The sequence below is a fragment of the Protopterus annectens genome, chromosome 3.part1 (genome assembly GCF_019279795.1).
Source record: "Protopterus annectens isolate FY-2018-M chromosome 3.part1, PAN1.0, whole genome shotgun sequence".
Taxonomy (NCBI): domain Eukaryota; kingdom Metazoa; phylum Chordata; order Ceratodontiformes; family Protopteridae; genus Protopterus; species Protopterus annectens.
Window position 1 is genome coordinate 1,797,003,062 of NC_056732.1, and position 14,841 is coordinate 1,797,017,902.

The window sequence follows — 14,841 nt, forward strand, 5'->3', positions numbered from 1 at the left end:
TGACGTATAAAGCCACGTCCAAACCAGAATTAATGGACATGCTCCACCTCAGGAAATCCAAATCCCTTAGAGCTACACGCTCCAGGGACTTAAACCTCAGCACAGAAATAAATAGGACATGCTGGAGGGACAGATTCATATCCCAGAGGCTCCCTTCACTCTGGAACAAAATCCCAATCCATATTAGGCAGAGCCCCTCAATGACCCTCTTCAAGAGAAATCTTGGCGAGTGGATGGGAGATTGTAGGTTTACCCCTGGGATCTCTTCTGTGTCCCTACTAGACAGAGCCACAGTAAACTAACCTTAAAAGGGCTATCTTCTGTGACCTACTATACAGAGGCACAGTCAACTAATCTAAAAGGGTGGCAAAAGCCAAACACACTCTGGCTAGGCTTATAAATGCCCTAGGGCAGATAGCCTAGTATCAAGCTATGAACCTATGAACCTGTGATACAAACTCTATCTCTCAGAGCAATCCAGATAATGTTCCTGTTGAAGGACATGTCGCAGTACCTAATCCCATTCCAGATGATGTCCATGATCTCCCAGAAGTTGAACACTCACCAAAGACAGTCCCAGTTGCTATGCCCTGTCCTACTTTTTATGTTATATGATCAGGTCATAGTTCCATACCTAGTGTAAAATACACAGCAACCTGGATGTGACTGTTTTAATTTGTAATTAGTTCTGTATAACTGCATGTCTAAAGATTATTTCTTTACAATTGCATGTTAATGGTTATCGCTTATTTCTCAAAGAGGGAGGATGTAGATTATACAGTGTGCACATACATATAATAGAGAGCACATGCAGGCAGCAAGTGCCATTTTGAGAGAACAGATAGAGAGTTAACATGTAGTAGTCATTCTGTTTGTCGGTATGTTTATATTTAAGCTACTTAGCCTCTATTCTGATGTGTTTGTATATAATAAAAGCTGCTTGAACAGAACCCTCAAATGCTTGTCTATTTTCATCCTGATTGGACAGGCGACAGTTATTGGCATCTTCCTTAAGGATCTGCATCCAAAATCTTTCCTTAGTTCTTGAGATCATAGAGGTTTCTCCCCAAGAAAATGGCCTCCAAAACATGACCTATGTGAAAGACTGAAAGCCCTGTCACTGTACTCTGTATCTTATAGGCTGCTGAGAGGTGACTTGTGCCTGCCTACAGAGCAGTCTCTGACCCTGCCCTAATGGAGATACTGCAAATCCACAAATCAAATGTGACAAGAATCTCTCACTCCAGTGATCTCAACCTAGCCTGTGACATTAACAGAACATACTGGAGAGATAGATATATCCACAGAGATTGCCACTCCTCTGGAATAAACTCCCGATTCATGTGAAGCAGTACTCCTCAATGACCTTATTCAAGCACAACCTATACAACTGGATGGGAGACTGGAAATTCACTCCTGGTGTGGCACCTATGCCCCTCATGGATAGGGGTAGTCAGTGCTGATCATAGGCTCGCTATGCGAATAACGGCCATCTAACCAAGATCAATTAGGGAACATGGGTATAATATGGCTAGGCTTGTAAAGGCTCTAGGACCATTAGCCTAGTAACCTCCTATGAGAGTCTACTGTTTCATCATCTCTTTCCACTCTGAATTACAGCCTTCTGCTTGTGCTATACACTGGAGCTTTAACTGTGTAGCTCTGAAATACCCCTTCAAATTAAGTAATCCCAAACCACTTTTTGTTCTATTAGAAGGATCAGCTTATCCCACTTGACTCCTGCCCTCTTCTCCTCCAAGATAAAATCTTTCAGCTCTTTATTAATTGCTATCCACAAATTCTTCTCCAGTTGATAAAAAAATGTGTCTGGCCTGTGTATAAAACTAAAGGGACTAAAAACAATTTCACTGCTTGTATCTTACTGCCTTTGTTTTATCATCATTAATTTTATATCCCAAAAAGATATGAAACTGTCTCAGAATGTTCCACAGTACTGAAATGTCCTTTTCTGGTTTTATCATGTACAAAATAATATCATCTGCATATAAACCAATTTTGCTTGATTTCCATACTAATTATATCCTTACATTTCTGAGTCCCTTATTTTCTTTGTCAGTTGTTCTAAATATAATACAAATAACAGAGAGGAAAAAGAATACCCCCTGCCAGATAAATAAAAACCTTGAAGCGTTTATCTCGCAATTAGCACACAGGATTAAGACTTAGTGTTGTTAATGCTCTGCTTCCTGTATTTTTGGGTTTGATTCCCTCAGTTTTTATTTGCCTTCTCCATGACTCTGGGTGCATCACTTAACTAGACAATGCACTGAAGCAATATGCTTTTTGTCGCTAGCCATCAAGTCTCCCGTTATGAGCCAAATCCATTCATTCCCCTGTTCAGGGTTATTCACACTGAGTGCAAGAGCTAACCAGGGCAGGTTACCATACAAGGAGAATCCACAGATGTTTGTGCCCTTGGTGACATCTTAGCAAAGAGGGAGTACTTAACATGGCACTTACCTCTCTCCCCTGGGTGGGGGGACAACTGACATGCATCACCATGGGAGCTACTACAGTTTACCTGTGCACGGGAGTGCTTCTATGCATCTGCTATTAGAGCTAAAGCATTCACAGCTGGGTGGTTTACCACTTATGCCTGGGACATCTTTTGTATTGCTGCCCCTCCTCCAAGTGACTGGGCATTGGATAGTTTTAATCCATCCCCACACCCCACCCCCAACTACAAGCATGCCCTCCTCCCCACACCAGCAACAGCAGGCACTGAAGATGTGAAGTAAATTTGGATCACATGGACTGTAATCAGGGCTTTGTCTCTCTAAACCAATGGAGCTAAGACATGTAGTCTTCACACACTCCAGATGGAAATCAAACAAAGAAACCAGAGCTGTGAGGTGTCAGTGCTAATTCTGTGATTCAGTCAAAGAGGCCAAACTGAGTATGATTTAACTCTTAGGAGAACCATGACAGTAACATGAGCCATACTAATTATAGACAGTATAACCATGGATGGAGAGCATAATAGTTTGTCAGTCTGATATCACATATACTGCCATCCCTATCTGGATGTTGTGCTATTTGGTCCACAGAGTACTTTATCCATTTAACACTTAGTTAAAATCCTCCATCACAGTATGTAAAATGTCATGTGTCTACTTCCTGATACTGTTAAAGTGTTGCATGCCAAAACTGGCACAGATTTGTGTTCTTCCTTTCAAGATTATACTTCACAGCCTGGCTCCATGGCACAAAGAGATGGAGTTGTGACTGTAGCTGAGATGACCCAAGTTTAATTAGCATCTTGGACAGTGGAGAAAGCAGGCAGGGGGTGGGAATGAGTGGAATACATAAGCTTGCCCATCCCAGAATAGGAACCGAGGTTCTGCACACAGCTGGGTGGTGCCCCAGTACAGGCTGGAGTGTCTCCCGTAATTGTGGGCAGGCTACTGTTTTGGTAGCAGGGAGATTATGAATGAGCTGCCATCATTGGTGGTGATGCCTGTGATATTATGCTCACTATACTTAATTAGGGATTCCCCTCTCTCATATTCTAAAACCCCACCCCTGGCTGCGTATGTGATGCCTGCACAATGACAGACAGACAGACACACAGATACACACACATATATGCATGCACACACTCACGCGAGAGCGCACACACGCGCATGCACACACACATACACACACACACACACACACACACACACACACACACACACACACACACACACACACACACACACACACACACACACACCTCACAATTCTCTTAAAGGGAAATGATTGTCTTACAAATCACAGACTGTGAGGCTGTTCTCTTCCCATAGGGAGAGAAGGCCTACTTGCACTGTCATAGAAAGATTCATCCAACCCCCTTCCTTCCCAAAATGTTGGAAGGCTGGGGGAGTGAAACAAATTAGTCAAAAGGGACATGGGTGGATGTTAACATTAAAAGAAATGGGGGGGGGGCAAAAAAAGGAAAAGGAAAGGTTTGTACTTCTTAACTGTAGAGCACAACCAGAGTAGTATAGCCACATCATTACCCACTGTTCCTGAATGCATGATGTACACAGAATACTCTGGTTATTTAATGGAGCTAAGTGCACTTGATGCTAACTAACATCCCAGTCCATGTTAAAGGTATTTTCTTGGTAACAGATGTCACTTCTTTTCCCAGCACAGAGCTGCTCCCAGCTAATATTTCTTTATGAAGAACTCTGCTTTATCAGTGTGCCAGTGATATAGGATGATTCAAACCAAAAACAGTTGCTAATGCTAGTTGTTGAAATTAAATCACACAAAAGTATCATTTCCAAATTATGCAGCACTACAAACATTTCATCCATACTACACATACCTCTTCCTCAGTGATGTGTACAGTCTTGCCCAGATACCTTGTAACATCCTGGAGCTGTTTTAGTTCTTCCACTTCAGCAATCTTACCATACACTGCCACCACACGACTAAAAGCTACTGCAGCTTCAGTGTCAGAGTCAGGACGGTGTTCTTCTAAATTCCCAGACGTATCCTTCAAATCATTTATAAGTGCTTCAAGTTCTGTATACCATTCCTGAAAGTGAAACACAAAAACATACAAGTCTTGCTTAGAGAAAGACTGACTAGCTCACCTGTAAACATGACATAAAAAGGTAAATTATTTTCTCTAGACAACAAAAACACACAGACTCTCCCAAAATGACTGCACACATACCAACAGGCTGATTTAAGCTTTCCCAGTGTTAAGACAGAAACTGTAACAAAATGGGGTCTATATCACATCATCAAATACGTGAATATCGAACGCTCACATGAGCGAATATTCACATACTCGAAGTTTATGAATTTTTTTTTGCTGTACAGTGAAGATCGGGATTTTTGCCCTTTCCTCACTGTAGTATGATCTTGGAGTAGGAATATATATTTAGAGGGGGGTGTGGGGGGTTTAAACCCCCACAATACCATTTTCGATTACATGAATATTCATTCACATCAGCATTCGATATCCATGTATCCAATGATGTGATATAGACGCACAAAATGGCCAGTAAAACTGTCAGTCAGGCTAAAATTCAGTCATTGACTATTTACACTGCCTGGATACCAGTAAAAAAGAAATTTGGGGAACTGAAAAGAAAATCAGTCAAAAAAGGAGAAAAGAAAAACTCTGCTTGGGAAGAATTCTCTAGCTGTTCAGCAAAAATAGTTCAAACTTCAGCTTTGGTGCAGGAGTTGGCTTCCAGTAATTAAGAGGAAAATAAAAATCAAATGCATTAAAATACCAAAACAATGACAAAAATAAAAGAAGCCTTAAATAGCTACTCAGATGAATTGATGAAACTGCAAAAACTGAAGATTCCAATGGAAATGGGAATGGCTGAGTGTGGGATTTTTTAGGAAGAGATGTTTCAACAAATAGTATTAGTAGAAGACAAGAGGGCACAGAGAAAACCTTGAGAACTTCTGCTATGTCAGAGAAACTAGAAAGAACAGATTGTATTAACTTTATAAACAAACAAATAAGCAACTAGGCTGGTGTTCCACAGCAGGATGTGTTAACTGAAAAGGGCACATAATGTTTGTATTCCAAACCCTGCCATGGAAAAGCAGCTGAAATTGTACCAGTAGAAGGAAAAGGAGTTGTTCCCAGCAAAACTGTCTCAGAAAGGAGAAGTATTAACTGAAAACAATGGTACATCTGTGGAAAATGGTTATTCACTGTATACAAGGCAGAAGAGAAACAAATGTATCTCAGCAATCAAGCAATGTTCAGAGGCACATATGATAGTCAAGCTGCTATATCCAGCTAACTTCAGAATATTTTTCCCTGGAGGATAAAAGACTTTCTTTTGGTGCAGAACAGGCTAAGGAAGACATACAAAGTTTATCTAGCAAAGAGTGAGCCATCGAGAAGTGAACTGTGCTTCACATTCTTACAAAAAAAAGCTCAAGGAGAGATGTTGCCAGTAAAAACCTTTTCATTGTTCCAAAGGACAGTTCTTGAGAAACAACAAAAAGCATAGGAGTTGACTAGCAGAATCAGGCGTACCTTGAGCATGAACAGAGACTGATATTGGGAGATAGAGATGATAAAGCAGAAGACAAGCATCCTTGAAATTAGTGAATAAATGGGAGAATATAAAGCATCGATCATATTGGATACAGGAATAAACATGAAATATGTCTTTGCAAGAAGTGGCTGAAAATGACTGGAATTTTGCTGCTTTCTTTAAACTTGTGGATGAACTGTAAAGCAAATACTCTATTTTATGTCAATAATGCTTAAGACACTGTAAGAAAAGCAGTTATTGCTCTTATTGATATTTGTATAAAAATAAATGCTACACATTGTATGTTAGATTGTAAATCAGTTTTGTACAGTGCGCACTCAGTAGTATTTTAAATGTGACACAGGGAAGTCTTATCAGTGGCTACTGTATATGGTAAACATATTAAAACAAGCAAGTACTGTTTATTACTTGTAAGATATACAAGCTTTACACTGTAAGAAGATAAGAATGACTGGACAGCAGCAGCAAGCAAAAATTAATATAATGTTGTGATCCTAAGCAGCTTTGTTGGGGATAGGGAGTAAAAGTGAGCTGATCATATTATATATAGAATTAAGATAATAATTTTTCTTGGTTTTACAGGGGTACATGACTAGATTAATTTTCTTGGCTTAAGTTATAGACATTTTTAAGTACGTAGGCTTGAAAATAAAAAAAATGACTGAAAATGAATCTTGTATGTTAAAAATAAAACTGAAAAAACAAACACACACAAACAAGAAAAAAACAAAAATAGATATGTCTTCTCCTTGTAAATGTTAAACACTTTTGTCTCTTATTTTACAGACTACTTCAGAACCTACAAATCCACAACTTTTGATAATTTAAATACAAATAAGAAGTAGCCTCCTTAAAATTCACCACCAATCAATTCATTCCATTTGATTTTAAAAGACATTGATATTCAAGCTTTCATTCAAATCTTGGGGAGAGTTAGCACATAGCTTAATTTGCTATACCAATGAATACCCTATACTCTAAAAGGGTATCCAAATCTCCCCTTGTAATGCTTCTTTGACAGATTCCAAAATGATTTAAATAAAATTATTAAAACCTTTAGAGATGGCGTGTTTACTCAAAGCATAAGCACACACTTAAGTCTTAATGGCATTCAAATGTTCATTTATTCTTACTTTTAATTTCCTGTTAGTGTTCCTTATATAGAATGTATTGAAAGTATCATATAAAGCTAGGTAAACAACTCTTTCCAAAGTAAAGTACACGTGTAACATCCCTCTGGTTAAAACACTCTAGTCATACCATTTAATACATTACTCTTACTGTTAGATGCCTTTCACCTGACTCAGTTTTAAGTTATCTACAATCCAAACTGTAATCTTTACATTTATTAAATCTATCAATGTCTTGATCTTCTTTATTCTCTATCCTTAAAACTGGATCAAAACTTTCTTGTCTTTTCTGTTTCATTTTGTCAGTTATTTTTTTCTTATAGTGTTCAATTCATAAATCCTCTCACTAAATGATTTCTCCAGTTTTACCATTTCTTGCAGAAAAAACTTCATCATCACTATTTAACATATATGCTCTTATTGAGTCTCCTTTAATTACACTTTTTCAAAAATCTTGGATGAGCATTTTCCCTATTTAATCACATATCTGTGAACTCTGACTTCCCATAAATGCTTGAGTATACCACGTCCCATATCTAATAACCTATAAAAATACATCTAAAAAATTAAACTGCTTTTAGACTCTTTCAATGTACATTTCAAAAAGTCATTAGGATGGTTCAGATAATCAACAAACTAAACAAACATTTCTTCTCCTTTTGCCTCCCACACCACAAAAATATAATCTATAAAACATTGTAAAAACAGTATGTGCTCCTTAATTCTACTATTAATAACAACTACTTCCCTTTCCAATTGTACCACCGTTAAATTAGCTTAAGCGGGGTAATATTTGACCCATGTCTGCACCTTTTACCTGTCAAATTAATCTGTTTTGGAACAGTAAATAACTATGCTCCAAAATGAAACTTACCAAGGAACAAAATACTTCTATATCTCTAGTAGTGAAATTAGAAAAAAAATGTATTCAGGTACTGTCTTACCATCTCTATGCCTTGCTGTAGTGGAATAGAACTATCAAAAGCAACTACATCTACAGTTGCTAGGGAAAAAGAATTTTTTTCTCCACTTTCCCCTTCAACATACTTAAAAACTATCCACTATATTTAAAAAATATGGAATATTAAAAACTTATTTTTAAAAACTTCATCTAAAAATACACACATAAATGTTGTTTTAAAAGCTCTGGATGATACAATGGCTCTAAAAGGGGAATCAAATCTATGTTCATGTATTTTAGGGATGCTAACATATCTTACTTGGGGATGTTCCACACCAAAATAATTAATAAATACATACCTATGTAACTTTGATGTTCACAAATATGTATTTACATAGTGAAAGTGCGCACCAAAGATTTTTGAAAAAAAGGGGTAATCAGAGGACTAGCAATAAGAGCATCCAAGTTAATTAGTGATGATGTTTTTCTACAGGAAATGGTAAAAACTGGAGAAATTATTTGACTACATAAGAAAAATATTGACAAAATTAGATTACAAATACAACAAAGTTATGGCCCAATTGTAGGAGCACAGACATTGCTATATTTAATAGAGGAAAATATTACAGTACAGTGCTCATTGCTACTCCTTGAAAGAAGTAATAAAAATAAATTGAAATATCATATTAGGTGACCCAGAACTGAGTAAGGTGATAGGCATCTGTCCTATGTTTTCTGATAGGAAAAGTGGAAATATTAAGGAGATTTATGAAAAAAGGTAAAACAACAACATTCAAGGTACATATTCTTATAATGGCTGCCACAAGTGCAGATTTATAAATAATATTATGAATATTGTATAAAATGGTATTACTAGAGTGATATTATACATGTAATTTGGAAAGAGTTGTTTACCTGGCTTTATGTTACACTTGCAATGTATTCAATGTACAGAAAACTAACAGGAAATTAAGACTAAGAATAAGTGAACTTCTGAATGCCATTAAGAATAAAGTGCCTAATAATGTTTAAACAGCTCTACCTCTAAAGCTAGAAGTTTCAAAACTTTGAACTTCAAAAGGCCGAGACCAGAAGATCACAGTTTTGAAACTTTGAAAACTAAAAAAAAAAAAATAAAAGCAAAAAAAAAATGTTGACATTTTTGCAGGGGGACACTCCCCCTGCACCCCACACACCCCCTGCTAAATAAATATACCAACTCTGGGATTGCAATACAGTGAAGAAAATGGTACCTATACTGTTCCAAGCTGTACAGCAATCTCCATTTGGAATGTTCAAAACTTTGATCTTCTGGTCTCAGTTATTTGAAGTTTGAAGTTTTGAAATGTTGAGCTTCTGAAGGGAATCTGTTTAAACATATCATGTCTTGCAAAAGCCTTAAAGAAATTTGTTTTCAGTGTTTTAGAATCAGTTAAAGAAACATCACAAGGGGGAGATGTGGATTCCCTTTTAGAATATATGAAGCTGGTGTGGCAAATTAAGTTATATGCTAACTTCCCAGATCTGAATGAAAGTTTGAATATCAAATGTCTTTCAGAACTAAATGGAATTAAATGATTTGACTAGTTATAAAATTTAAAGAGGTGGGTTTTTACTAGCATTTAAATGAGTGAAGTTTATGGATTTGCATGTTCTGAAAAAGTCTGTAAAATAAAACAGTAAAAACATTTTGTTAAAAGGAAAACTTTTACATACATTTATATATATATATATATATATATATATATATATATATATATATATATATATATATATATATCTATATACATATACGTATATATATATATATATATATATATATATATATATACATACATATATATATATATATATATATATATATATATATATATACATGTATATATATATATATATTTATATATATATATATATACATATATATATATATATATATATATATATATATATATATATATATATATATATATATATATATATATATATATATATGGACGGATCTACCGGGCATGGTCGACAGTTCATATGGTCGACAGTTTATTTGGTCGACAGTTTATTTGATCGACAAGCATTTTAGATGAGGGGCTTCATCCCCCCCACCCCAATGTGGGGGGCTGTGCCCCCCACACTCCCCCTAACTATATATATCATCTCCAGGGTTGCACAACATTGGGGAAGGGGGCAAATCTGCTTGTCGACCAAATGAACTGTCGACCAAATGAGTGTCGATTATATGAACTGTCGACCATGTCAGGTAGATCCATATAGACATATATATATATATATATATATATATATATATATATATATATATATATGGATTCCCTATGAAATTTCAAAACCCCAAAATCTGGAATTTCAGAACACCAAGTTTAGAATCTTGAGATCTTGGAATCCCAAAATTGTGAACCCCCCGAAACACCACCCAACACAGTAAAACATGTGTATGCAGGGGGCAAGCCCCTCTGCACCCCCCATGTGGAGGCTGTACCCCCACCCCCCCGCAATTTAAATATACCAACTCCAAGATCGCACTACATCAAGGACAAGGGAAATCTCCCCGTCCGCACTGTATGCCGATCTCCGTTCAGGATTTCAAAGTTTTGAAACTTCAAACATATGATCTTCAATCATATGAAATTTGAAGTTTTGAGCTTTGAAATTCTAAACGGAACCCAGATATTTATATATATATATATATATATATATATATATATATATATATATATATTTATTTATTTATTTTTTTTTTGAGCTTAGAATATAAGAAAAAGGATGAAAGACATGGGCAATGGTGAGTTTCTTGCATCTGGAAAGTTATTAGCTTTTTTCTTTAACAAATGCTCTAAGTGAAAAACAAGAAGACTCTAGGTGAAGACATTTTGCTAGAAGACATCTATACAATTTGCTCCAAGTGAAATTTACCAGAATTATTTCATGCACTTGCAAAGTTGTTAGCATTTTTTCTTGGTGCTGACTGTTTTGATTTGGAGACAAGCTGTTGGCTGGTACAGGCAATTAATCTTGAGAGGTCTGAGTAATTTCTGGATTTTTTTCCTTTGGAAACAAGCTATCTGCAGGTGCAAGCAATTAATCATAAGAGTTCTGATCATTCTTTACTGAGAGGAATGTAATGTTTAAAAGTACAATGGCAAGCAGCTCAGTGAAAAATAAAATCTGAAACTGCTGGAAATGAATAAAATAGTAGTCTTCCTAGCAACCATAATACTTCAATTTCTTTAATAGAATAGTTCACAATTTAGTTTTATTTCAACTCAGAGTTTTCAAGGACCCTGCTACGAAGGACCAATGACAATCATAAATTAGAAAAAACAAAGAAAGACTGTTATACACCAGACTTTGGGAAAAAAAACATCAGACTCTGTATAAATATGAGTGTATAAAAATAAGTTTTGGGAATTTGCCATAGAGAGCTGAAAGCATTATTTTGCATATTGTAGAACTAAAGGTACAATTCTAAACAGTAAAGTTGCTAACTGAAACAGTTGGTCTCTGTGTATTCATTGTACTCAGTACAATACCAAAACTAAGTAGTTGGTCACAGTAAGTAACTAAATACTGTGGTATGCATGTGTGCAAATGCAAGTAACAACAAAAAACCAACAAAAGGACAATATAATTTTTCATTAGGCAACAGAAAGAAGAAAGGGCTGCTGCTAAACTTGGCAGCCTATCACAATAAAAAAGAAAAAAAGGAAAATAATAACCAGAGATCCTGAGAAGAATTAGAGAGCTCAGCAATTAACAGTTAAGATAGGAAAAGATTCAATAAAATGGTGATATATAATAAATCAACAGGGTAGCCTCCAGAAATAAGCAGTATTCTTCCTGAAGTTTAGAAGTTATGAGAAAAAGTGATTTACATCTGGAAGGGTTGGTCAAATAGTATATTAAAGCCAAGGAAGCATAGGCAGCTTAGAAGAAACCTGTTGTGGCTGTATTCCCTAAAGATGGTTAAGACCCTTCATACTTAGCTTTACATAGATCCATTTCTATTTTAAACTATAATTATAAATTGTTTATGTCTATATTAGCTATGAGAATGGCAAAATTGTTGCAGGTTTGTGGAGGGGAGACAAACATTAGACAACATTACTAGAACAAAGAGGATGCAGAGAAAATAAGATGTACAGAAATGCTACTATTTATGGTGGGTCTTGATCCACATAAAATATTTAATAGAGTCAGCTGGGAGTTTATGAGTAGGACAATAGAAACATTTACATTTCTTTATTGAATACATAATAGGGTCAATTAGAAAAAAATTAATAAAAGATCAGAGACAAGAAATAAAGTTTGAAGGTTCCTCTCTGCCAAGCTGCTTTTGAACCAAGGAACTAGGCAAGGGTGTCCTCTTTACCCTTTGTTGTTTTCTTTATATTTAGAGCCAGTGACAAAGAAAATAAGGTATTTACAAATGCTATGGTATAACTGGTATGGTAATCAAGAACATTTAGCTTTATTTGTGTATTACATTACTTTATACTTAATGAATCTAGAAACAGACATTTCAGTGTTATGGAACATTTTCAGACACTTTTAAATTTTTGAGGATATAAAATTAAGGAAGATAAAATAAAGGCTACAGCAGTAAACTATGTACCCACACAAGAACTGGTTCATCAATACCCATGTTTATGGGGACATGATAAGATGATGTATTTAGATGCATGGATTAAAAAAGATTCGATTATGACAGCCAAGGATGTGTGGCAATGTAATAAAGAAAAATAATATAAAAAGTAACAAACTGGAAGCTGTTGATTATGTTTTAGATAGTACTATGCAAACACTGAAACTGTTTTAGTCCATTTAGTTTTATATATCAGTCTGGAATATTTTTATCAACTGGAAGAGAAGTTGTTGATAATAATATAGAGTTGATGGAATTTATTTAGGAGGGGAAGTGGGCAAGAGTTATGTGGGATTCGTTGCTCCTTCCAATACAAGGTGGTTTAGGATCACCCAAACTGAATGGATATTTTAGCGCTACTCAGTTAAAGGCTCATATGTAAAGCAAAATCAGATGATTATAAGTCAAAGTAAAAAGGAATGATGGTGAAACAGGAGGGGGAGTTCAAGAAATAAGGAGAGAGTAGGTTTTTGGATGTAGACCCTTGAAGAGAATAAGAACAACCATACAGAATGTTATATTCATAAAACAGAAGAAAGTATTCTAAGAACTAAATCAACACTGGAATAGAGAAAGAAGATTTTGCAATAGTGGCTTAGGATTCACTGATACAAACTGACAAAGGAACTAAAGTTTTAGAAGCAAACAACTAGAGAAGGAAAGTTAATACAGTGGGATGCAACCAAGCAGATGTTTGCTCTGCAGGTTCGAGACTGGCTTCCCTACCAGGGTCTGATATCAGAGTAGGCAAAGAGAAAGAGATGGGGAGTTGCAAGTGAAAGACCAGCTCTAGTAGAGTTTTAAATAGAGTTTAGAAGAAAAGCTGTTTTTAAAAAGGAATAATTAGAAGGACATATTAAATATTGCCCAATAACATATAAGAATCAGTTACAGGAGATTATAAAAGATTAGGAAGAGAGACTGGAAAGGCAATTTACAAAGGAAAAAGTTTATGAGGTTTATGATTTTGCTTGGAAGTGTTTGCAAAAGTATTTTTATACCACAAGCAGACTTCAGATTTTTTTTTACTCAAGTAGACAGCAAATGCTGCAGGTATGATTGGTAAGAGAGAAGTAACTGTGAACTTGTTTTCTGGGAGTATAACAAGTTGACAGATTTTTTTAAAAAATTCTCTGGAGACTACTCTGCCAGATATGCTGGGGGAGCAAATTGTAACCAAGGAAATTATTCTTTTGTGCTGGAAAAAAGAATTTCAGTTGCCTAGATATCTTCTTTTTTCTTTTGGCTGTTTCCATTACAGATTGCCACAGTGGATCATCTGTTTCCATTTCTTCCTGTGCTCTGCATATTGCTCTGTCACATCAACCACCTGTATGTCCTCTCTCACCACATCCATAAACCTTATCTTAAACCTTCCTCATTTCCTCTTACCTGGCAGCTCCATTGTTAGCATCCTTCTCCTAATATACCCAGCATCACTCCTCTGTACATACTGTATCCAAATCAACACAATCTCACCTTTCTGGCTGTGTCTACAAACTGTCCATCCTGAACTCATTTCTAATCCTGTCCACCCTCATCACGTCCAATGAAAATCGTACCATCTTTAACTCTGCCACATCCAGCTCTGACTTTTGTCTTTTTGTCAGTGCCATCATCTCCAACCCATACAACATAGCTGGTCTCAATACCCTCTTGTAGACCTTCCCTTTCACTCTTACTGGTACTCATCTATCAAAAATCAGTCCTGACACACTTTTCCACCGACTCCATCCTGCATGCACTCTCTTTTTCACCTCTTTTCCACACTCGCCATTATTCTGAGCTGTTGACCCAAAGTATTTAAACTCATCCACCTTCACCAGCTCTACTCCTTGCATCCTCACCATTCCTCTGCCCTCCCTCTCATTCACACACACATATTCATAGTCCTGCTGAACTTCATTTATCTCCTCTCTAGAGCATATCTCCACCTCTCCAAGGTTCCCTCTACCTGTTCCCTACACTCACTAGAAATCACAATGTCATCTGCAAACATCATAGTCCACTGGGACTCCTATCTGATCTCATCTGGCAACCTGTCCATCACCAGTGCAAATAAGAAAGTGCTCAGAGCTGATCCTTGATGTAATCCCACCTCCACCTTAA

General features: G+C 36.2%; 1 protein-coding gene across 1 annotated transcript in view; it reads right to left on the reverse strand.

Annotated features, from left to right (window-relative positions):
- Positions 1-14,841, reverse strand: part of LOC122797871 (nuclear GTPase SLIP-GC-like) — a 1,420,327-nt gene that overhangs the window by 1,090,492 nt on the left and 314,994 nt on the right. Inside the window, exon 3 of the mRNA XM_044066393.1 lies at positions 4,337-4,549. Within this exon, the coding sequence (XP_043922328.1) occupies positions 4,337-4,549 (213 nt within the window). The remainder of the gene's footprint in view (positions 1-4,336; positions 4,550-14,841) is intronic.